The 24,460-nt window shown below is 38.5% G+C and overlaps 1 protein-coding gene across 8 annotated transcripts in view; it reads left to right on the plus strand.

Moving 5' to 3' along the window:
- CDC42BPA (CDC42 binding protein kinase alpha) overlaps nt 1-24,460 on the plus strand; it is a 333,741-nt gene that overhangs the window by 210,963 nt on the left and 98,318 nt on the right. For all 8 annotated transcript variants that reach the window (XM_067564840.1, XM_067564839.1, XM_067564837.1 and 5 more), the window contains 6 exons: nt 426-592; nt 3,435-3,557; nt 9,655-9,788; nt 12,883-13,125; nt 13,402-13,512; nt 18,543-18,790. In XM_067564840.1, coding sequence (XP_067420941.1) covers nt 426-592; nt 3,435-3,557; nt 9,655-9,788; nt 12,883-13,125; nt 13,402-13,512; nt 18,543-18,790 — 1,026 coding nt within the window. The remainder of the gene's footprint in view (nt 1-425; nt 593-3,434; nt 3,558-9,654; nt 9,789-12,882; nt 13,126-13,401; nt 13,513-18,542; nt 18,791-24,460) is intronic.

A 24,460-nucleotide genomic window follows, 5' to 3' on the forward strand; every position in this document is an offset into this window, starting at 1 on the left:
TGTGAGAAATTGATTGCAAAGGAGACAACCAAAATATACTAATTTCCATCTACTAATAATACTTAAAATTGACATTGTGGATCTTATCTTCAAAGTACTTGGCAAATATTAACTAGTAATTAATATGAGCTGATTTGTTACTATAAATTAATATGTTGACATTTTCGCAGTTTAGAAGATGACATTGTTAATTGACTTATTCTAGTCTATTCTTAGTGCTTATCATTAATCAGAAATTTTTTACTTGTGAAATTAAAAGAATGCATTCAGAAGATAACTAATGTTGGATTCCTTAATTAAATTGCTACAGAGTAGTTAGAAAGTTTATTTTTTACTCTGATAGAAAAAATTAAAACAATAATTTACTGATATGGTCAACAGCTTTAATTTCTTAAATTAACTAACCTTTAAAATCCTTTTTTCAGTGTGCTTTCAGACCGCAGTTGTCTAAGAGGTACAGCTGGACCACCTTCTATGGACCTTGATGCCAGTGTTCAAAGGACTTTGGAGGATAGCTTAGCAACAGAAGCTTATGAGAGAAGGATAAGGCGCCTGGAGCAGGAAAAACTTGAACTCAGTAGAAAACTGCAAGGTAAAGCAATTAAAAAGACCATTTTATCACTTTCAATTGGATTAGTCTGTGGTTTTTGTGAGGTACTTCTAATATTATGGAAAAAAATCAAAAATATATTTCCTGGAATGCTTCCCATTGGAAATGAATCTGCTTCATTATTTCTATTGATAAATTACATTTTAGATTTTTTTTATTCCTAAAGTATCCCATATATGCCACTAACAGTTTGTTAAATTTGCCAAAGTCATAGGTTAGTTATTACTTCAGCTATGAAGGCTACATACTTATAATCTGGAAAAAATATCTAGATTTGTGTATTTGGCACCTACTGAAGATGTGTTGGCACTTTGCAAGTGGAAATTGTATGATTCAAAGTCCCAATCCTACAAAAACATTTGCATGTTCTTAACTTTATGTATGAAAATAATTCCATTGATGCCAGTGGGGATATTCACATGTGTAAGTCTTTACAGCACTGAGCCCTAGTCAGTTTACATAGACGCAGGGAAAGCTATAATACAGAAACTACTGTACAGCCCCACAAAACAAGGCTCGTTTTTAAGTGCAAGGTATACAGTATTTTGCTCTTTCTTCATTTGGGAAAATGTAAATCTGATTTTTTATTTAGAGGTATTCAAATGTATGGATTGTTTGGATTTTTTGAAGCATCCCTTGTTTCTTTATTTCGTTCTCATTTCCTACTTTTGTGAAGTTGTGTAGCCACAATTTAGGCACCAGTGTTTGAAAGCTGAAGGCAATGTGTTTGTTTAATATGCCTCAGCAGACACTCTCTTCATAGATCTATAGATTTTTAAGGCCAGAAGGGACCATTAGATCATCTAGTCTGACAGGCCATTAATTTTCATCCAGTTACCCCTTTACTGAATCCAATAACTTGTCTTTGACCAAAGCATATTTTGTGTTTGGCTAACACGTGTTTTCCAGAAAGGCATCTAATTTTGATTTGAAGACATCTAGCACTTCCCTGAGTAGTTGTTCCCATGGCTAATCACTCTCACTGTTGAAATTTGTGTTTTATTTCTAATTTGAATTTGTCTGGTTTCAGTTTCTAGGCATTGGTTCTTGTGATGCCTTTCTTTGCTGTATTATCATCAAAGAACATAATCAGGTTTTTTTGACAAGACCTGTTTTCAGTAAAACCATGTAGAGTGGCATTAATTATATTCCTATCCTTTAATTCTTTATCAGTTGACTTCCAAATCAACTTTTCCTTTATTTTGGTCCAGATTTATGTCATTTAATGGGTCTGTAGTTTCCCAAATTATCCCACTTGCCCTTTTTGAATACTGGCATGACATTAGCACTCTCCTTATCTTCTAGAATTTTCCCAGTATTCCAACCTTTATTCAAAATTAATACCAGGGGACCAATGATCTCCTTAGCCAACTCTTTTGAGACTCTTGGGTTTAAGTTATCCAGGTCTGCTGAGCCAGGATGACCTGACCACCATAGAATACAGGGGGGAATGATCCTTCCTGCCTCCCGCAAAAAAAGCCCCCGAAACAAAACAACAAAAAAAGAGCTAGACGGTATGCAGTGATAGATACAAAAAGGTGTATCAGAATCTATCATCATCTACAACCAAAATACTTAGTCCCATTTTTCCACCGTTTTCTTACCTCCACAATAAATCCATAGTTTCCTGGGGAGACAGGTTCCAGCCTGTGCCCAGCTGTCCCCAAACCCAGTGCCTTTTTCCCAGCAGATGTTTGTTCCATCTCCTGTCCCTTTCTGGAGGTGATTCTTTTCCATAGACACTCCTAGATACAGCTTCACTCTCCCAGGCTTCCAGAGCACTACCTCATCCTCCTCTAATGAGCTGGATCTGACTTATATAGGCCCAGACCCTTCCACTCCCAGTAGTCTCTGAGAGTCAGCCGCTTGGATAGTTTGTTTTTGCTTTCTTTCCCCCATGTGACAATTCACTCTGTCACACCCTATTGTGTAACCCCCTCCTCCATTACGAATGGACTGGATAGTTCTTCATCATCCTCAAGATGCTTGATTGTTGAATCATGGCTTTTTAGCCATCTAATAAACTTTTCTTTAAAAACTCAATTTTCATTCATCTTTCTAAATTTTTCCTTGCAATCTATTTCACCCATAATTTTCCTGAACTTTGGGAAGCACCAAGTGTATATATACTGGTTGAAACTGTCTTCTGTTTGCCCATATTGAATATAATCAGTTCATAATCACTGGTCTCTAGACAAACCAGCAACTTTTGGTCCAATGATTACTTCATCTTTATTCATCATAATGAGGTCCAAAATAGAGTTACCTCGTGTTGGATGCAATACTCTTTGTGTTAGAAAATTAGCATCTATAATTTTTAGAAACTCTAATGATGTTTTGCTACTGAATGCATGAGATCTCCAGCATGAATTTCCCAAATTGAAGTCCCTTTTAACAATACAATTTTTGTTTCCACACCTTACAGACAGGTGTTTAAGGAGTAACTCACCCTGATTTCTAGTTTGATATGGTAGCCTGCCAGTTAACACGTTCCATATAGATCCTGTGATTCTGAGTTACCAATAACTCGAAAACAATTAATTGTGCCTTTAGTGTAGAGTGCCACTCCTCCACCTCTTTTACCCATGCTATCTTTCCTGAACAAGTTATAATCAGTGCTTTTAACATTCCTATTATAGCAGCTGGAGTGAGTAAGGTCAATTATATCAAATTTCTTCTCATCCATATGAATTTCCAGTTCCTCCTGTTTTGTGCATTTCTCCACTTATCAGTAGTGTCACTTTCTTCTGACATCTTAAAGAGTCATAATTGATATTGAGGTACTGTGGAAGGCTTGTTTCATGGCTCTCTTCTTTGTTTTTAGAATCCACACAGACAGTCCAGGCTTTACAGTATTCAACTGTGGATGGTCCAGTAACAGCAAGCAAAGATCTAGAAATTAAAAGCTTAAAAGAAGAAATTGAAAAGTTAAGAAAACAGGTAACAGGTAAGTCCCAAGTATTTACATACAATCTTTCAATGAAAAAGATTCACTTACAAAGTGATCATAAAAAAGGAAAAAAGTGACTTTTGGTATTGAGAAAAACACTCCTTCTCAGTGTAATGCTGATTTCATAAGAGAGTTTGACAACATCTAGTTTTGGATGTCGCATCTTAAATTTACCATTTAGCAGTAACTATTGAGAAAAATGTTTCCCTTCTCATTCTTTTACATTTATATCTGCCATTTTGTACACATTTATCATTGAGAACCTGATTCTCCTTTACTTACTATATCCATTTTACACCATTGCAACTCCTTTGACTTAAATTGAGTTATTCCTAATTTACACGATTATGAATCAGGCCCTAAAAGAGTAGCTGTGAAACCTCAACTCTAATTTGCATTGCTATAATTTTTTCTAACAGTATTCTCAAGAACTTTCTCAGGAAATTCTCCGTCACTTGCCTTAGTTGTTGTGAAACTACAGCAGCAATTTAGTACTCTGTTTTTCTCCAAAGTCATAGGCATATGTGTACACATAATAGCACTTCTTGCTGTCCCATACCTTGCTGCATTACTGTATTCAAACAATAAAGTGAAACTGGTAAATATTACTTTCACTTTCTTGCTTATATTTGTAAACCCAAGGAGGGTGATTACATTATGGCCTGCCAGCCTTAGCACATTTAAAAAAAACCAGAGGTGAGCATTATTTACATCACTTCATCCTTCTCACTGAGTAATCTGTTGCCATTGGAGCATGCAGTAAGTTCTTAAGTGAGTTAAATTTGGCACCTAATATTTCAAGCATAATAGGCTGTGATCATAATTCTGATTATAATCATACTTGCTTGCTTTAAAATATGTTTAAAACCAACACTGTGTCAGTAAGTATGCAATCTCATAGTTTTCTTTACCGTTTTAATGTGCATCCAGTAATTTGGCTGCAATAGTGGAATGAAATTAAAAGATAAGATTTTTTTTTTATCTGACTATCGTAATGTGTAGGTATTTTTTTCTCAGAGTTTAGCTCTGCAGAAATGCTTTTTCTGTCCAAAACAAGTGGAGAGGAATGAATCAAATAACTATGAGAGTTATTGGGCGGTGGGTGGGTGGAGGGGGAGGTTAAATTTCATATTACTTGTGTAAAACACATATCCAAGTTTTAGGGATTAAGGATAAATCTATGAATAGTGCTCTGTTATATGGAAAACATCACTTGTTCCAAGAAATGAGTCGGAGCTGAACCCTAGAATTCAGATTCATCTGCAAATGCAGGGTTTTGAGATTGAGATCATGTGTCTGATAAATGGAATCACATTCATTGGCAGTGACAATGAGACATGAGACAATGAAACAATGAGAGATTCTAATGATATATCTGTATCTAAATTGCAAAGCATAAAAAAAACATTGCTGGTGGAAGGTGATTACTTTGAAACAGGCAATATAGATCTAGAAAACTTTATTCCTCATGACATATCTCTGCATTCTCCTTTGTCTTGGTGGTGTTGGTGCCTTTGGATAAAGCTTCTACATCCTGAAGTTTCCTAGTTTAAGAGATATGATGTCAAGTTCTTTGGCTCAAATTTTGTCTAATCTCTTAAATAGGATAGTATGTAGGGATTATCCACTGGATCCTAATTTTTCTATCACATCTGCAGCTCCATCAGAAAGTCATTAAACTATATACTCATCTAATTCTTTTTAGCTCCATTTGACTTTAAAAATGTAAATAATTAACAAACACAGAGCTCTGTATATTGTTGCTGACACCTGTAATGCTGGTGTGCAAAGAAAAAGGAACTATGTTGGCTCTGTCTTTAATAGAAATGCAGGTAAAAACAACTACTAACATTTACCATATGCACAAGGACTAAGGGCTAAACAGCCACTTGTAAAACTAGCCATTGAGAGAGTGGAATGAGCAGAAAATCTCAAATGTCCCAAAAGCTGCTGGACTGATGTGGGTTGGACCTATGAGTGTGTCTATACTTCAAGCTGGGGGTTTGATTCCCAGCTTGAGGAGACATACCCACGCTATCTCTCATTGAACTGGTACACTAAAAATAGGAAAAGAGGTTACATTATGGCTCCAAATCAGTAGGATAATATTTTTCTTTGATGTGCTTCTTAGGGATATAAGCAATTCATTGGCAACACAATTAGTATAAAGAGTAGATGACAGCATCCTTTTAATGGTTCAGTTCTGTAGCATAAATTGAATAATTCATTTAATAGATTTAAATCTTTTATTTAAAATAAATGTATTGGTTTACAAAATTAAGTTAGTTAGCTACCATCACCTCACAGTACTTCTTATTTAACAAAGCTAAAACATATCATAAAGATATATATGAAGTATGGGGTAGTAATTTGGGTAAGGTAGTATCTTTTTTGGACCAAATTCTAATTCTAAATTCTAATGGGAAACAAACATTCGAGCCATACAGAGCTCTAGAATTTGGTCCAATAAAAGATATTACCTCACCCACCTTGTCTCTTTAATATCCTGGAACTGACATGGCTACAATTACATTGCATAAAAGTACTGGGTGAATGCATTAGTTATAGCTGCAGACTGTAGCAACAAAGCAGCTGCTAGAATTTTAAAATAATTAGTTTTTGTGCTGTCTGGTAAACAGCAGAATTGCAACACTTCCCTTATTCATCAATCTACACTTTTAGTGCTAACAAACAGGACCTGTGAGTTCTTGAAGGTTCTGTGAACAGTTAATAAAATATGAAAATACCAAGTATCTCTGTATTTTAAGTTGCAAAGGCATTTTTGGAAACTTCTTCAACTCAAAATTGAAATTCCCAAAATTAGTGAGACATGAATCTTTGTTAAATCAATCCCCGTGCTAGTATTTAGGTAATCAGTGCTTTGAATTAAATTGGGGGGATTTTCTGTACTTGTAATGCTAACTCTGCTTAGGACTGGAGACTATAGCCATTGAAAAGGTGGGGCAAGGCGCCTCTTGCTCAGCTTACCAGAATGTATCCTAGGAAAAGGAGACTTTGGACAGGTTTACACTACCACTTAAGTCAATCTAATTGACGTCACTCAGGGGCGTGAAAAAGACCTCTTCTCCCCCGAGCAATGCACGTTACAGTGGCCTAAGTGCTGTCCACACGGGCGCTATGTTGGCGGGAAATGCTCTCCAGCTGACATAGCTTCCGATGCTTGCAGAGATGGAGTAATTATGCTGACAGGAGACCACTCTACTGTTGGCATAGAGCATCTTCACTAGACGCACTACAGCAGCACAGTTGCAGTGCCTCTTGTGTAGACCTGCCGTCTGTTAGTTTGACTCTAGTACACATATTTCTCTGGAGAGAGTTAGAAGCCCAAAGTGTCCCAGAGGAAAAAACTCTGGGGAGGAGCTGTTTTTCTTTGCATTTGAACACTGTTACAGGACTTAATTTGTTTGACCGTAACTGTCAGTTTTCCTGGAGGAATCTGGAACCACAGTAGGGATGCCTGGAGGAAATTTTTTGAGCTTTATTTTCAGTCTGTGGGTGTGTGTGTGTGTTTGTACTTTGCCGAAAGACCCATGTTCTCTATAAACCACAGCCTGCTATCATATGAATACCTTATAAATTGAAATAAGCCAGTGCTTTAGACATACAGTTGTATAGTATTTGGCCAGATTTTCAGGTATGGTGAAGTACATCATGGGCATTATTGGACCTGAAGGTTGCTTAACTGGCCCAGTGTTAAGGTGATCCTCCACTGGCATTCAGCCAGCATGGTTAGTCTCATTGGGCTGGTTTGAATGGAGGGAATTGGCAGTTAACCCTGAGGAGATTTTTCTTTCAGTACTCTACTTATCCATTAATAGTTTTCAGTTTATTATTTTGCACATCACTTAAGTAAGTAGATGTGTATTTACTTGTACATACATAATGTGCCCCTCTGTCTGGTTGGCATTGATCATTTTTAAACTGCTCAGGCAAAAACTTAAAGGTATTAACAAAAAGAGAGGCAAAATAGCTGTCCAACTTGTTGTGAATAGAGTATGATTACAGAAATAAGAGAGAAAAAAGAGCTATTGGGTCACCTAATCTGTCCCCCGCCAACGCATGATTTTCCCCTCTAATGTATACTTAATGCCTTGTCTGGTCCAATTGTTGCAGTATAGAAAGTTCTGGGCTGTTCCTTATGTTCTGACTAATCTGATCCCATCCAGTAAAAGTTTGTGATGGAAGAGAAATGCTGCACTGAAGGTGTTTTCATATGCTTTTATTTACAACATAGATTATAAAACTTGGCTATTGAGAAGAGATGGGCCCAAACCAAATACGCACATCTGAACACATCCTCGTTGGCCCTTATCTCTAAACACAAACCCTAAGCCTCTGAATTTTAAGAAAGTTCAGATACACTCTTTGTGGTTTGGGCCCATCTCTATGACTAATGAATTAAGCCTGTAATGTATATTTTGTATGTAGCAATGAAAGTGTTAGCATCCAGTGGAATGACGGGATGAAGAGTTATTGTTTATCATTAAAATGTTGCTACCAGTTTTTGGTTCAAGTCTTCTACCTGCTTTCTTGCCTCGTCTAGTAGTGTGATGATAATGAGCACCTATTGAAGATAGTTAGTGAAAACCAATACAGAATTATGTCAGATTCAGGGTTCTCCCCAATGAGACCTTAGTAAATCTTGACATTTTTGTCTATTCAGTCTTCCAGGAAATGACAACCCAACATATGCTTTCAATTTTTGAGATCAATGTTAAAATTTTTTTGTTCTCTAACTCACATAGAAGAAAACTTTGAGGAATCCTTAATATTGCCAAATATATAAAGAATAGCATCAGAAAAAAGAAAATAGAGTTATGGAACAAAGTAGTTCACACAAAGAAGAGAGATTTATCTTGGCTCAATATAGCTGCATATAAACTTTCTTGTGCTGCTGACTTCAGAGTAGAATACATGAGACAGGCAGTTAATAATTTCTGGCATTGAGCTGTATCTGTAGTTTAAGTGCATTCTTTTAAAGTTTTAAACAAGAGTCAACAAATTAAAATGGTAGTGAGTGTTTATAGGGATAAAAATTAATGGTTATTCATCTGCCTGTAAAATCCTTGTTCCAAAACTTGAAGCTCTTAAAAACGGTCTGTATTTGTTTGTGTATTTGGTTGCTCTAAGAGCCAGGCTGCTGAGGTTCTGTTTCTGAAAATATAGTAAAAGTAAGGTCTCCTGATTTTTATTAAAGGTGTGTGTGTGTGTGTGTTTCTGTTTGTACTATGTAAATACAAGCATATAGGGATGATATCCTGGCCCCGTCCAAGTGAACGGCAAAACTCATATTGATTTCATAGGCCAGGATTTAACCCACAGTTGTGTATATATCTACAAATACACTTTTAAGAGGTAGCAAACAACGGGAATTAGTTTGTGATGTATTTTCCTTTCCTTCAAAAACTTCTAAGTGGCCTATTATACTTTCTGCAATTCTGCTTCTGAAGTTGTAATTTTTGGGTATACTTTTATATTTGACATAATATGGATATGCTTTGAAAAATTATTTTTGTTTTCTAAGTGAGTAACAGTTTATAAGAAACCACTTTCAGAAATATGTGCCTTCTTGTAGTTACAGTGCTAATAAACAAAGCAGGTCACATAAACAACAAATGGTGTTAACTTTAGAAATAAAACCATCTGAAAATAATTTGAATATCATCAACAGAAGAAACATCTTTTTGTTTGAGGGGGAAAAAACATGCTAGGATATAATGTAATTTGATATGTGTCCAGTAATATGCTACATCCCAGTGTACAATAACTAAAGAGACATATCATACTGTATTAAATTATTAAATGAAACATTATTTGCCATATCACATGATAAAATGACAATGTATATCACTGTTCCATCACATTAAAACCAAACATGGCAATAAAAAAACATAGATTTTAAAAAGACCCCAAAACACCAACCGCAGCAATCATTAGTAGTTTGAGATTACATTTGTCATGCTACCTGCATAAAGGAACGTAAATGAAAATAGTTTTGGCTAGCCAGACTCTACGCTATTGGATAGCAGGCATGATTTCCCCGCACCTATTTAGCAGTACCTTTTCTTTTTAGATTCCGGTCAGCTGGAACAGCAACTGGAGGAGGCCAGTTCTGCAAGACGAGAATTGGATGATGCTTCCAGACAAATCAAGGCTTTTGAGAAACAAATCAGAGCACTGAAGCAAGAGAGAGAGGATCTTAATAAGGTAAAAAGTGATTTGTCAGATACCTTTCTAGACAGTAAAACCAGTTTTACTTTTTATTTTTCTTAAAATGAGAGTTGTCTTAATATCTCATTTGCAGAGTAAAATTAATCCAGAAGGTGATACAAATGTATCACTCATCTGCATTTTGATTCTTTATTTTTACACAAAGAGATTATTTAAAACTTTATGTGTACTGTCATATGGGCGGTCCTGGCAGATTGATTCCAGACTTTAAACAGATCCATGAAGTGATCTCCATGTTGGCTGCACAGAAAGCCTTTCTTGGCCTCAGATTAAAGTGATCATTATAACTGTTAGTAGGCAAAGCATAGATGAATGACTACAGAGTAGGAATTTAATCTGAAGTCTGGTGAGTGTAGTGGGAAATGTTGCTCTACCTATTCAAGAGATATTGGCTTTGTGGTACATGGACACTTTCAGGAGAAGGAAAATCTGCAAATCTTAGGATGTAATAATTTGGGAGGGGAAAAAAATCAATATTTTTCACCATTGCCATTTCTTTTCGTCTTCCCCTTATTCTTCTATATCTGCTCGGGAGATTACATTGTATTACTCCCAGAGGGAATTCTGTGCCAAAAAATTAAAAATTCTGCTCGCAATATTTTAAAATTCTTCAAAATTCGGCATATTTTATTTGTCAAAATAACACCAGTTTCAATTATTTTGGTAATTTATTTAACTACAATACAATGGGTGGAGAATGGGAGTAGGGAGCATTGAAGGAAATCCCCAAGCCCCTTTGCCTAACAGTGATGTAGCTAGGTTTGACCCTTTATTTCTAGTTATTAGTCAACAAATATTTGCAGCCATATACTCAGTATTATATCATAGGCAACTGAAGAGCAAGTGAGGGCTGAGAAATCAGACTCTTTGATTGTTGGCTACTGATCATCTCAAGAAAGGTTAGTAGTAATAAACAGTTCATGGAGCACATTTTGATAGGAAAATTTTTCAGTCCAAAAATTTAGACCAGTTCTAATCACTGAAGCACGATAAGCATTTATAAGGCCATACTGTCATTTACAATAAGGCTCCTTTACAACACACTGACAATGTAAAGGAGCCCTTAAAACTTTTACACTTGTTTTATGCTCCTGGGGGAACAATTAAGAAAGGGAACAATTCACTAACAAGAAAGGGAACAACTAAGTAGGCAGGCTGCCCGATGGGACAGAGCCTGCCTCATGCCTACCTCCAAACACCCCAAGCCCTGCCCCTCCACGTCAAGGAGGACAGAGTCAGAGGGACAGAGTCTCCCTCATTTGCTCGCTCACATGCCCGCCCAGTGCAGCCCCTCCTCCCCGGTGGTGATTGACATCTTCTCCCAGATGCCTGCCCAGTCATCTCTCCCTTGGCCCCCTAGTGCTGATTTACATATCTGTCAGCTGCTCTGGGCTTCTGGGCAGGGGTGGGGGCGAGTGACCACTCATGCCGTTTCCCTTTGCTTCCACTCAGAAGTCGTTTTTCTGTGGGGAAGCAAAGAAAACTGTGGATGACATGAATTCCGCACCTGCACAGTGGCACAGAATTTCCTCCAGGAATATTGTATGCAGATCTTGCTGCTATAAATATGTGCTTTTCACAATGAACTCTACATGGGGCTATACCTTAAATCAACTTGGAAAAAGGAGGTGGGTGCAGAATATGCAAACCTGCTTGTTAAACAGGGTCTCTCACCATGAATACATTAAATTAATGCCCTGGATTCTGCTTTTGGTGCTAATTTGCTAAGTGAAGTTAAAGATGTTAGTTATGACCTATAAAACCCTCAGTGCATTGGGCTCTACATATCTGCCTGAGAGACCATCTCTCTCCTCATGACTGTACTGGTTATTAAGGCTCCTTTAATATGCTAGAAAATTTGGAAAATGCTCTTGACTTTTTGTGTAGCCAGAAAAGTTGCAAAATATTTTTTCCCTCTAATCCCTGTTGCATGCATACTCGGGCTCTCTTTGCCTTACTCTTTCTGCACTGGTCCACTTTGATTGTTTAATGACATCGAGCCAAACTGTTGTGGACTCTCAGTCTTATCCCAGTAGCTGAGGTATATTATCCTTAGAGTTTACTCTAAGCTCTGTCAAGCTGAGTTGTTATCTTATAGATATATCCATAGAAAATAGACTTCCCTATATACCTGTGTTCCTTTAAAGGGATAATTCACTTGTGTTGGTGTTACTTGCTGCAGTATTCGATATTGTGGTATAATATATATAGGCTTGGCATCCTTTGATTTTTATTATTTTATCATTTCAACCAATAATATCAATGTTTATTTTTAAGCATATTTTTTCATTTTTACCAATTTAAACTTTCACAGTTGCAAGGTGTGGTCACTATAATTATCTAACAGCAGCTGATATTGAGATTCAAAAAGTTAAAGCTTTGTAAGGGTTAAAACACAACTTTCAATATCACATGTCAAACTATACAAAGTAAATATCCTTAAATCAAACTCTAATAAATGCTCAACCAGCATTTTTCTTACTTGGCCTATCTGTAAATTTTGATGATTATAAGTGGAAACATTTTGTAGGTTTGTGTATGTACAGTGAAATTGTCATTTTACTGACATTTACTGATGATAATTGAATCCTTCCATTCCTAAGTTTATGGAAGTTATAATGGCTGTGTGGAGGTTGACTTCCTGAGGGTTTGTTTTCATGCACTTAACACTGAATTTTTTATTTGACAGCTAAAATAAATTAATGATTCAACTGTTTTTTTTTACTTAAGTTACATGGTACTGGAAACTAAAGCCAAATATCATGTATTTACTATTCAATTAGATCTCAGAGGTATTGAAAGCCTTTGCTTTGGACCTACCGAGTTGCCAAATTTGGAGTTGGTATAGGTTGATACAATTCCACTGACTTCAGTGGACCATAATCTGGCCCACTACTTTTACAAAGAATTTTCATGGTTCACTCCATGCACCTGGTCCGAGTCATATATTGTTACCAGTTTTCTGTCCTTGGATGCATATATATGGTTCCCATTCACATCAGTGAAACCCTCATGCACATATCTAAGGTCAGAAAGCTTTATAGATTTATAACTTTTTTTTTAACTGTAGGAACTGATGGAGTCTAGTGAGAGATTAAAATCCCAAACCAAAGAGCTAAAAGATGCACACAGCCAGCGGAAACTGGCCATGCAGGAGTTCTCAGAGATGAATGACCGGCTGACAGACTTGCACTCCCAAAAACAGAAACTTACCCGCCAGGTCCGAGATAAAGAGGAAGAGATGGACGTAGTGATGCAAAAGGTGGAAATCTTAAGGCAAGAGTTACGCAGAACAGAGAGACTGAAAAAAGAAGTAAGTAGTCAAAAGGAGTTTGAAGAGTCCTTGAGGTAGTAATTATATGTGGAGGGTTTTCATACAAGTAAGTCATGCTTACTTCATTGCCCTTTAAAAATATATTTAAGATCTAGTCTGTAAATCTTTTTCTCTTTATTCACTTGATTGTCATTTCATATACACAATTCAATTTCTCTTACGGACTTGAATTTTTCACTCTAATATTGAAAATTCAGCTGTTACACCAAAAAATATAACTTTGGAAGAATAAGGATGTGTTGCACTTTTTTCTAGCTGGAAGTTCATGCTGAAGCTGCAACTGCTGAGGCATCGAAGGATAGGAAATTGCGTGAACGAAGTGAGCAGTACTCTAAACAGCTGGAGAGTGAACTGGAAGGACTAAAGGTTAGTCTTTTTTGTTTCAATGCCTTTAAAGTTAATAGCCAGCTTGGATTTGAGCTGTAAAATTGTTTTCGGACACAGGACAAGAGGGTATTGTGAATTTGTGACCTCATTCTTTATTGAACTTAAAGGCAAGTTAACATTGTCTCTGAAAGCCTACGTGAAAAACAAAACTTCCCACAATTGAAAACTTTTAACCAGTACCACCTTCTCATGCTAAACATTAGCTATGTTTAGAGGAGCATCTCTGTCATAGGGATACCTTTGTTTTTTGTATTTATTCCTAGTCAATGACTTCCATAATTATTTGCTCACCTTACAAGTCAAAAGAATGGGTTTGTAATGTTTGATTGATTTTTTTGGCATTAGTGAGTAGTTGCAAACAAACTTAATCAGCACATCTATGGAGATGTTTTGAACATTACTTTATGATTGGATATTCAGATATATTTAAGCCAAATGTCTAATAACTGATACTAACTGATGTTCCAGTAAAGGAAAATTTTTGAATGTATCGTTACATATCTCAGCCAAGCATGGAGATGTAGGTCCCAGTTCTGCAAACATGTTAAGTGTGAGAATAACTTTATGCATTTAAATAGTCCCATTGATTTCAATGGGATTACTCACCTGTGTTAGTGTTTTCAGGATCAGGGGTTTAATTCAAAGCACAAATGTTATCTCCTGGTGTGGTGTAGTGTTTTGTAGCATGCTCTGTAGGGGTTCCACTTTTTGAAGATATTTGCTTCATACTTGATGATTAGGAACAAATTGGTTTTCTGGTTTCCACATGAGGGTGAGTGTGCATTTAGGGAAAAATCTTGTTCCTGTTTAAGTTAGTAAGGTAACTAACCACTGGAGCATTTTATTAAGAGTGGTGGAGTCTTCATCACTTTAACTCTTCAAATCAAGATAGCACATCTTCCCAAAATGTATGTTGTCGTAGTTCCCTGTGAAGTTATGGGCTTGATACAGGAACTGCTGGGTGAAATTCTATGACCTGTGTTAGGCAGGACAGACTAGATGATCATAATGGTCCCTTCTGGCCTTAAAATCCATGAATAATTGTTTTGCCATTGATTTCTGTGGGACCCTTACCATCATCAAGACACTGTTCACAAACTCTTTTGCTCATATTTATTCATTTTGCCTTCCTTCCCTAAATAAAATACAGAACTTAGGCCTTAGGAGAATCAGTTTGTCCCAAACCCAGGATTCATAAAGCTGATCGTGCTGCAAATCCAGCCTTCCATCTGGAAATGAAGCTGTGTTCCTTCTGCTTCATGTATCTTCATCAGTAATCGAGAGTCTGGCATCAGAATTTAGATGGTAATTGTGGATGATGCATGAGGCCATATAGAACATAGCTTACTCTGCAACAGCTCTGTGGGTTCTGTAGTGCTGACAGTCATGAAAACTCATTTGTGTTTGCAAACTGACCAGATAATGACTCGGATGACATGTAGGGAGAAGATACATGCAGAAATGGGTTATCATTTTTAGTTATTTTTGTAATCATAACCAAAATTTAATGTTGAAAATAGTAGAGATAAAAGTAACATAATAAAACAAAGATTGTATTGCCATCAAAGGTAACTTTAAATAATATTCAGGAGTCATTTTTCTATTTCCAAATAATTTGATTGTATTGCTCCTACTTTTACCAGTATATTTCTCTAGACATTTTATAGGCTCTTCCTCTTTCTGTTTATTGCTGTAGATCTAAATGGAAATACCTTGTGCTGTCTTTTCCAACAAAAATTAAAATCCCTATCTTTTTATATTGCTGAATAATTTTCACTGTGTTTGTATGTTAAAGTAATGTCAATAGAATTTCAAACTAGATCTATTTCCCCAACCTTTTTTTCTGTGATGGGGGAGGAGAAAGGGAAAGATGAAGTGAACTGCAAGGTGTGGTGGGAGAGTCTGAGTTGGGAGACTGAGGTTTTGAATATCAGCCCCATTTATGTATTGCATGAATTTTTTATTAATATTTTTGTACATATTCCCAGGCCTTTTGGGATGGCAACATTGTAAACAGATTTTAAATATATAAATTATGCATGTTAAATATTTAAACTGTGTTTATACTGAAATTCCCAGCTCCATGCCTTTTGTGGCCTGCCTGAGCAACAACAGATTATTAGATTAAGAAAAATAATAATATAAACAAAAATGGTATGACCAAGTGTGCCTATTCAGCTTAAATATGATATTTCATCTTCCCTATCAAGTTGCATCAGGCAGCCTTTTATAACCACAAACCTTTAAATCACATGTTTAAAAGCCTTTGTGTCACAAGTTTGGATTCTTGACGTAACTAGGTCTGGTAAGATCCTTGATTTTTCTCTCCACAGATCATAATTAATCTGCAAAGGGAAATAGATACATGCCCTGAAACAAACCAAGCAAACTATAGCAGCATCACTAAAGGATAATCTCTCTGAAGCCAAGTAGAAAATCTTTTGAGATTATTTTTAAACATTGTGTTCAGAGCAGATAAAGGAAAAGGACCCTGACATAAAGTGACCATCCTTAAATCTTTACGGTTTTGCCTCTTTACCTATTTAATATTACTGCAGTTTTTGTGATGGCTCCCTATGCTTAAGTGCAGAACTCAATGCATTCTTAACTATGGAGTTGCAACTAGAGCCACAATAGTATACTTATGCTTCAGTACATTTTGTAACATTGCTAATAATATTGATAACATTTTGAAATAGTTGGCTTCACAGCATCTTGATGAAATAAGGTAGTATTTGCCTTAGTTGAGAGAGAAACTATTCAAATTCTCAAACATCTATGTACAAATATGTATATAGGTCAAATGGATACACCATAGTTGCACCATTTGTGCAGTCAACAAATGTTACACAGACACAGCTGGAGATCAAGCTCAGGCCAGCTCAACATTTATTTTCTATTGACTTATTTCACTGCTGACCTGTAGTTTAATTTTAAGCTATTAAAAATGCATAATTGCTCATGCTCCCCTTTGTCTTTCACAACAGCATCTGCGCTATGGGCTAGTGTTGTTTTGATGCACTGGTATATCACTGAAATTAGAGTCAAATTTTTTTATGTACCTGCTACATGAGGTTACAGTGGAGGAGCATCTGACATGCTGTATCTGCTGCCTATGGGCTACACTGAAATTAAACTAGCATGTTAGGCAGCAACAAAGCAGTTAAATGGTTATTGATTTGTGCCTGGTAGTGTGTCTCCACAGTTTCTTCTACATAGGACTACCCTGAGCCATGTTTAAGCAGGACCACTTCCCCATTCCCCAGACAAGCTCCATGTGTTGAGGCCAGATTTCGCCTGTAAGGCTTGTCTACATAGGGACATCCAGGAAAGTTATTCCAAAATAATTAAAAGTGAGAAATTGACAAGTGACTTAAACAAAACCAAATTAAGGCTACTTTAATTCTGAGTAAGAGTGATGATATAGGGGTTTAATGCAGTTTAATTAATCCACTTGAAATTCACAATCTTTGTGAATTCAGATTAATTTTCCTGAGTGTCCCCATGTAGATCGAATATCAAAATAAATCATTTTTGTTTTGCTCTGGCTGAGTTAGATAAAATCTTGTGATATTATAAATATCTGGAACTGCATATTTCATGGATTCTGCATTCTCATGCTAACACTAGTTGCAAGGCCCATTTTTTCTTGAGGTGTCCAGCAGTGCTTGTATTCAAATCATATGAACTTTCTTGGACAGCATGCAGCTACCAAGTTCTGTTTAAGCATCAGCAGAAGTAAAGCTGATAGGATATTCTCAGTCAGCATCAAACAGTGCATGATACAAAATGCGATTATAACCAGCTACCCAAACACCTCAGGTACATTAAAAGGCATAAGGCCAGTTTCAGTCATCCTAAAGAAAAGGTCTCTAGTAGAATTGCACTTTCTGAAGTACAGTGCTGCTTTATTAAATGAGTTGTATATATATTTAAATATAAAAAACACAGTTTTCAGGAGGTATTAAAAAAGAATTGGCACATGGTTTTTATTTGAAAAGTACTCTTGCACTGAAAATGAGTGTTGGGTTTTAATGCTAAAATAGCAGAAGATTATTAATATTGTCAGTCAAATGGGCTGCACTGATTTTGAGCCTGATCTTGCTCCCACATTAGTCAATGGCAAAACTCCCATTTACTTCAGTGGGTGCAGGACTGACCTCTTGCATTCAAAACTAAGTTAAGCAATATTTAAGGAGCAGTCAAGTAGCAGAAAATCTTGACAAACAGCTTTGCAGCACTCAGACTGAGACAGAGTGAAGCAATTCTATTTCTTGCTGTTTAGCATTTATGCTGTGATACAAATAAATTAAATATGATGTGCCATATTCTGATGCTTTTTGCTATTACTGACCAAAGAGTTGCAAAACGATGCAATCAAAGGTACTTGGCACCTGCACTCTGACCAGCACTGGAGTTTCTGCACTGTCCACATGTAACTGCCTCCACAAATTGCACTTGCTAGGAATTCAAGCAAGGGAGTGTGTGTGTAGGGAATCAGAGGAGGACATGCTAAAATATGTGGACTCTGCACCCTGGACTCTAGCCCTCCCACCCCTAATCCATACTGTCACTCAATATGATGCTATAAACCTTCCAGATTTGTGAGCTCAGAAGATTAAAGGGGAACCAGGACTGGGTTATACAAGAATCAGACCCTGTGATCTTTTTTTGGCTGCATATAAAAGAATGCCAGGATGTGGCCTGTTACATTTAAAATGGTAGTATAACTGCATCATACAAGGATCTGAAAATTATACTATATTTAAGTGACTGGCTCACTGGTAAAGAGAGGAGTATCAGTCCTGATTCTACTCTGACACTGACTTTTAAGCAGTTGAGATAAATATATATATTTAACTGTAATCTATTGTATGAATTATACTCACACAGTGTGCCTTTGTATAAACATCAGCTTGTGTATATCAAGATTGAGTTGTTATTATTAAGAATGTGTTTTCGGTGGTCTGCAGTACAAGAAAACTAATTTTGAGATGATCCTTTTATAGCAAAAGCAAGTTGGTCGCTCTCCAGGGGTGAGCAGCACAGAACATCAGCAAGAAATCACCAAATTAAAGGCTGAGTTGGAAAAGAAGAGTGTTTTCTATGAAGAGGAACTATCCAAACGAGAAATAATACATACTAATGAAATCAAAACTCTGAAGAAAGAACTGCGGGATGCAGAGAGCCAACAGCTTGCCCTCAAAAAAGAGATCATGATCTTGAAAGACAAATTAGAAAAGACCAGGAGAGAGAGGTAAGTGTATCCCTGCAACTCACAGTGAACTCTAGACACCTTAATATCTCCAAATGCATTTACAGACCACACCATCACACCAGGGCTCCGTCTGCAATCAGAAACATATTGGTAGACCTAGTGGTCATAGCTGAAAATAAATAAACTGAAATCCGTATACTAGCCATCTTCAAAATCTTCCGTATACTAGCCATCTTCCGTATACTTCCATATACTAGACATCTTCAAAAATCTATCTATTATCTATTATTGATTGGACAAATACTATGCTAGAGATCAACTAGTGCTTACACTTTCTGCTGGCCCAAGAACAGTCATTTAAGGTGGCAGAGGCTGATCTGCACTGGTTTTATCCAGTGCTAACATCTGTCACCATTCCTCTGCATACACAAGTCTCTTCATGTGTATGGACAGAGTGATTTGTCAAAGACCTGCTTTTACTGTCATGTGGGGAGCTTACAATTGGCCTTGAGATGGTTCACTGGATGGTATTCATCAATAAAGGCAAGTTCATCTAACTGGATAATGTAGTAGTAGTAGTAGTAATAATAATAATAATGTAGTAATAATAATAGCTTTAGTGTATGTAGTATCTTCATTCATGAAGATTTCAAAGTGTTTTACAGACAGTGGCCCATCTGTTTCCTTTATCTCTCTGACAGCAGGAAGGAGGATAGAAGGACCTCAAATGTGTAATTCATGCAAAGGGGAAAGGCAGGTGTATGGGAGCTTGCACTTCCATAACCACAGTGTGCAGGCTGAGCAGAGGAATGAAAGAGAAGGCAAAAAGCAGGGAATAGCAACTTTAATGCTGTGTTTTTCTTCGAGGGCTGGTCCCTGTGGATATTCACCGTAGATGCACATGCACTCCATGCTCGTGAGACTGGAAGATTCTTCAAAAGCAATATCCATTGGTCCATGACTGCACCTCCTTAAGCTCCAAACCAAGGTTGTAAGGATGGTGCAGACCAACCACCTCTCCAGTTTGTCTCTACTGCTCATGGTCCAAGACAAAACTCCAACAGGATCCACAGCTTGGCTAGCATTCCTGCCTTCTACTCAAGTTTTCTTGTAAATCGATTTTATCTTTGTGTAGTTAGTGAGTGACTGTTTTGGGAATAGGAGGTTCTATCCCCGGTATTCCCACCATTTGGGTCACCTTCTGTGCTCTAAATCCTACATGGCCTGTCCCATGGTCTTCCTAGTTAGTAATCTCCATGCTTCCTGCTTGTATTGCCTCAGGGAGTCTCTTGTTCCATCCAAGTGCAAGACTTGTTGTTCATTTCCATCTCATACATGACCCTTTGCAAATTCTGACTTAGGAGGCATTTGATGGAGCTGTCCATGAGGCCACAGCCCAACTCTGGGCCTTCTGACCCCACTGTACATCAGCAGGATCCACCTATTACTGCCCTTCTGGACCTAGTTTTTCTTTGTTCCTTATTGTCAAAGTCCAGACCTAAAGGGTCAAGCAGGCATAGACAAAGTGAGAGTAGGAGAAAACACGCTAATAAGAAGTGGGAGAAATCCCCATCTAAGCTCTCTAAGAAGAGGATTGCCTCCCCTACAGCTTCTAAGTCAGGTGAGACGCTACACCTTGATATGGGTGCATCTGGAGTTCCCATGGAGCATGGGCCAGTACCTTTGGCATTAAGAGCCGAGGACACTCAAAGACTGCAACCTATGCAAGAGGCAGGTCTGACTCTATCGTCAGTGAAGGAGGGAAGAGAATGATTTCCCTCTGCAGTGGCGGTTCCACATCACAAGAAGATGTGCCACAACTTAACACCCGACCCCAGTCTGCATTGTCGGCATCTGCTACAGACAGAAGCCCCTCTCATTCTCCCACCACACCCAGCATTATCATCCTGGAGGACCTAGTGGTTAATACCAACCCAGAGTCATCACTACTCTCAGATCCAGTGATTTTCACAGAGGTACCTACACCGTCAGTACATTATTTAATAGTCCCTTCCACCAGCTTTGATAATGAGTTGCTGATCCTGTGGATCTGCCCATAGATTCCAAGGACCTGTATTCCTCTGCTGAGATTGAGGCTAATGCATCGACTTGACTTTAGCCCTTACAGAGGTTCCAGAGCCTCATGGATGCCCTATTATTCCTGCAGGACAGTCTGTCGGTCCCAGGACCAGTGACACCCTTCCCCATGGGCACCATCTTTGTACCCATTCAAGCCTACATTCTGACTATGTTGGGGCTTCAGACCCTTACTTTAGACCTCCAGACTCCAGTAAATCGGAGCAGGAATACAGACAGAGAGCATGTCATGGGGAAAAGGCTTAGCTCCCTGAGGAGTCCTGTGAGGAAAGGGAATAGGCCAATTAACCAGAGCTGCTCAATCCACCTGCAGCTCTCTCTTCCTCATCTCTTGATGAGGCAGTAACGCTGTCCTCACCTTCACAACCTGATGATTACAAACAATTTCTTGACCTCATGAAGAGAATCAGAGAGGTTCTTCAGATTCCTCTAGAGGAAATTCAAGACCCTACTCACAAGCTTCTGGATATCCTCCAGACTACAGGCGCTTCCTATCTGTGATGCCACTTTGGATCCAATGAAGGCAGTTTGGGACACTCAAGCCACCTGCACTTCAACTCCAAAAAGATGGAGAAAAGATAATTTCTTCCACCTAATGGGAGGGAATATTTTTTCCACTCCACACCAAATTCTCTAGTAGTTTAGGCTATCACTGAGCACAACAGATTGCATCAGCCTTGGTCTACCCCTTTGAACAAGGACACTAAAAAACCAGCGTTCCTTTGGGGAAAAGAGTTTCTCTTTTGCAAGCCTACAATTGCAGATAGTAAATTACCAGTCCCTTATTTCAAATACGACTTTATTAATTATAAGAAGCTGTCGGAATTTGCTAACAAGCTCCCTTAGGAGCTCAGGCCACAATTTCAGGTTGTCCTCAATAAAGGGAAGATCACAGCAAGATAATCCCTCCAAGTGTCACTTGTTGTGTCTTATCCTGCTTCCTGTACCATGGTGACTTCAGTAGTCATCATGAGGTGGGCTTTTGGCTTCACTCCTCAGGATTTTCAAAGTAAATCCAAGCTATGGTGGAGGACCTCCCCTTTGAGAGTAACATTTTGTTCAGCAAAAAAACAGATGAATTGTTACATTCTCTTAAACGTTCCCAGGTAACCCTTTTCTCCTGTGGATTTATACCCCAGCACCTTGGAGGAAGTTCTCTAATCCACTTCCTTACAGTCAACATCCTGCTCCACAGTTCCTTATCCATCAACAGACTTTCAAACCACCAGCGAACACCAGACAGCAGCAGACAGCACATCTGACATTTTTCCTACTCAGCAGAAACCCACTGGCAAGAAGTCATTTTGACGAGCTTCCAGAGCTCCAGCCAATCTCCACATCACCAGATACCCCTATTTCCTTCGGTGGCTGCCTCTTCCTCTTCTTCCCAATGTAGCAACATATCACACCAGACATATAGGTCCCCGAGGTCATCTCCACTGCTACACAAAAGAATTCCTTTCCATCACTACATGAAATCTTCTCCCCATCCCTCTTCAGGGACCTCTCTCATGAGAGGTTTGTCAGACAGGAGATAGACTACCTTCTTCAGCTAGAAACCATAGAGTTCATGCCTCCTGAACACAAGGGAAGGTTTCTATTAGAGATACTTCCTTGTTCCCAAAAAGAAGGGCAGATGGAGATCCATGCTGGGTATCAGACAACTGAGGTTCTTCATATACCGTTCAAGATTCAGGAGACTACCCTAGCCAATATAATCCCCTCCCTTGACAAAGACAGAGTTTGCAGTTCTCAGTTTGATGCCTGCTTTTATTTGGACATTCATCTAGCTCACAGGAAGTGTTTGCACTTTATGATTGGCCTGGAACCCTTCTTTTTAGTCTCTCAACAGCCCAGAGAGTTTTCAAGAAGATGCTCTCTGTGGTAGCAGCACATCTGCATCTCCAGGGCAGCCCATGTTTCCTTACCTCGACAACTGGCTGGCCACCAGACAGTCATCTCAGGAAGTCCATCAACTATTCTCCCTCTTCCATCTCTTACAATCCTTAGATCTTAAAGTAAACCTAGAAAAATCCACTGTAATCTCCACACAGATTACAGAATTTATTGCAGTGACTTTGGACTCAACTTCAGCCAAAGCCCACTTACCTCAGGGCAGGTTCCTCATTATGAGGAACCTCATTGCCCAGCTCCGACTGGCAGCTTGTTCCCTATCTCATCCTTTTAGGTCACATGGCCACCTGCCATAAGTAACACCCTTTGTAAGGCTCCATCTTCATTGGCTTTAGATGTGGTTACACATGGTCTATGCTCTGAACAGAGATACCTTAGACAAACTGATCTCAATCACCAAAGAGCAATCTGTCTTCATTTGTCTGGTAGGAAAACAAGGAAGCTGCCTGTGTGGGAGTTCCCTGCATTCCTCCTCAATGCACAAGAAGCTAACTACAGACATTAGGAAGCACATCTGGATAATTAAATCTCAAATTTCTTGGGCCCAAAAAGAATCCCAGCTACACATCAATCTACTCAAACTTGAAGGAGTTTCTGCTTGAATAAGGTTTCTGCTTTTCATATGTTCCCAACATGTTCTGGTCATGTCGGACAACATGACCACAGGTTCTATATAAACATGCAGAGGGCAGCAAGGTCCACCCCTCTTTGTGTAGTGGCAGTCAAACTCTGGAATTGGTGCATCCAACACCAGATCACCCTTTCATGGGTGCACCTTCCTGGAGTAATGAACAGCTTAGCAGACAGCCTCAACAGACACTTCTACAGGGACCATGAATGGGAGTGTCACAGCTTGGTGGTATAGAACTTCTTCTAGCAGTGGGGCTCCCTGTCATGGGACCTCTTTGCATCCCAGGTGTGATGTTCCTCCGTGCAATCTGGACTGGTGTGTAGCTGTGTCATCCCGATCCTTCACTCCTGGGCCCCAACTTACTCTGCTTTGCTGTGTGGACCACCAACTCCTAGGTTGGCCCACATTCAGCCTTCTGCGAGTAATCTGTCCCTGACCTAATGAAGGAGTGCTTCTGGCCAGCCGCTCATAGGATTGACCCTCAGCAAACACCCCCAGTCCCAGATGTATCCCTGGGAACTGCTGTCTTACAGGGTCCAGTGCTGTACACTGCACCCTGCAAGCTCATTACATTAGTCCATCAATTTATCAAAGAAATTGATATACACCAGCTCTGTCACTCTACGTGAAGTCTCTGCACACACTCTACCCACATGCGCTGCTTTAGATAAAACAAACAAACAAATAAATGTATTGATTACAGCAAGATTTTAAGTGATTATAAGCCAGAAAAGTATGAATAAAGCTTTGATCACAATTAATTAAAAGACAAATCACATTCTAAACTAAACTTAATATTTCAGTAGCTTTACAGTCTCTGATGTTATCTTACCATACAGGCTGGCTGCAATCTTTCAAGGCCCCCTCCTAAGTTCCCCCCTGCCATGGGCAGTCTGTCACTTCTTGTTGCTTTGTAGATGGCTTCCAAGGGAGAGCCCCAGAGACAAAGACACCTCTGCTTTTAACATGTTTCCTCATCACCCCCTGGGCTTCGGTGATTGGCCATGTCCGGAAATGGGCATGATTTCCTCTACTTGAGTCAAATGAGCATCACCTTATCAGGTGCT

This window comes from Emydura macquarii, unplaced genomic scaffold (genome assembly GCF_026122565.2).
Source record: "Emydura macquarii macquarii isolate MOO-44397 ecotype Brisbane River unplaced genomic scaffold, CSIRO-AGI_Emac_v2 contig_2676, whole genome shotgun sequence".
In the NCBI taxonomy this organism is placed as follows: Eukaryota; Metazoa; Chordata; order Testudines; family Chelidae; genus Emydura; species Emydura macquarii.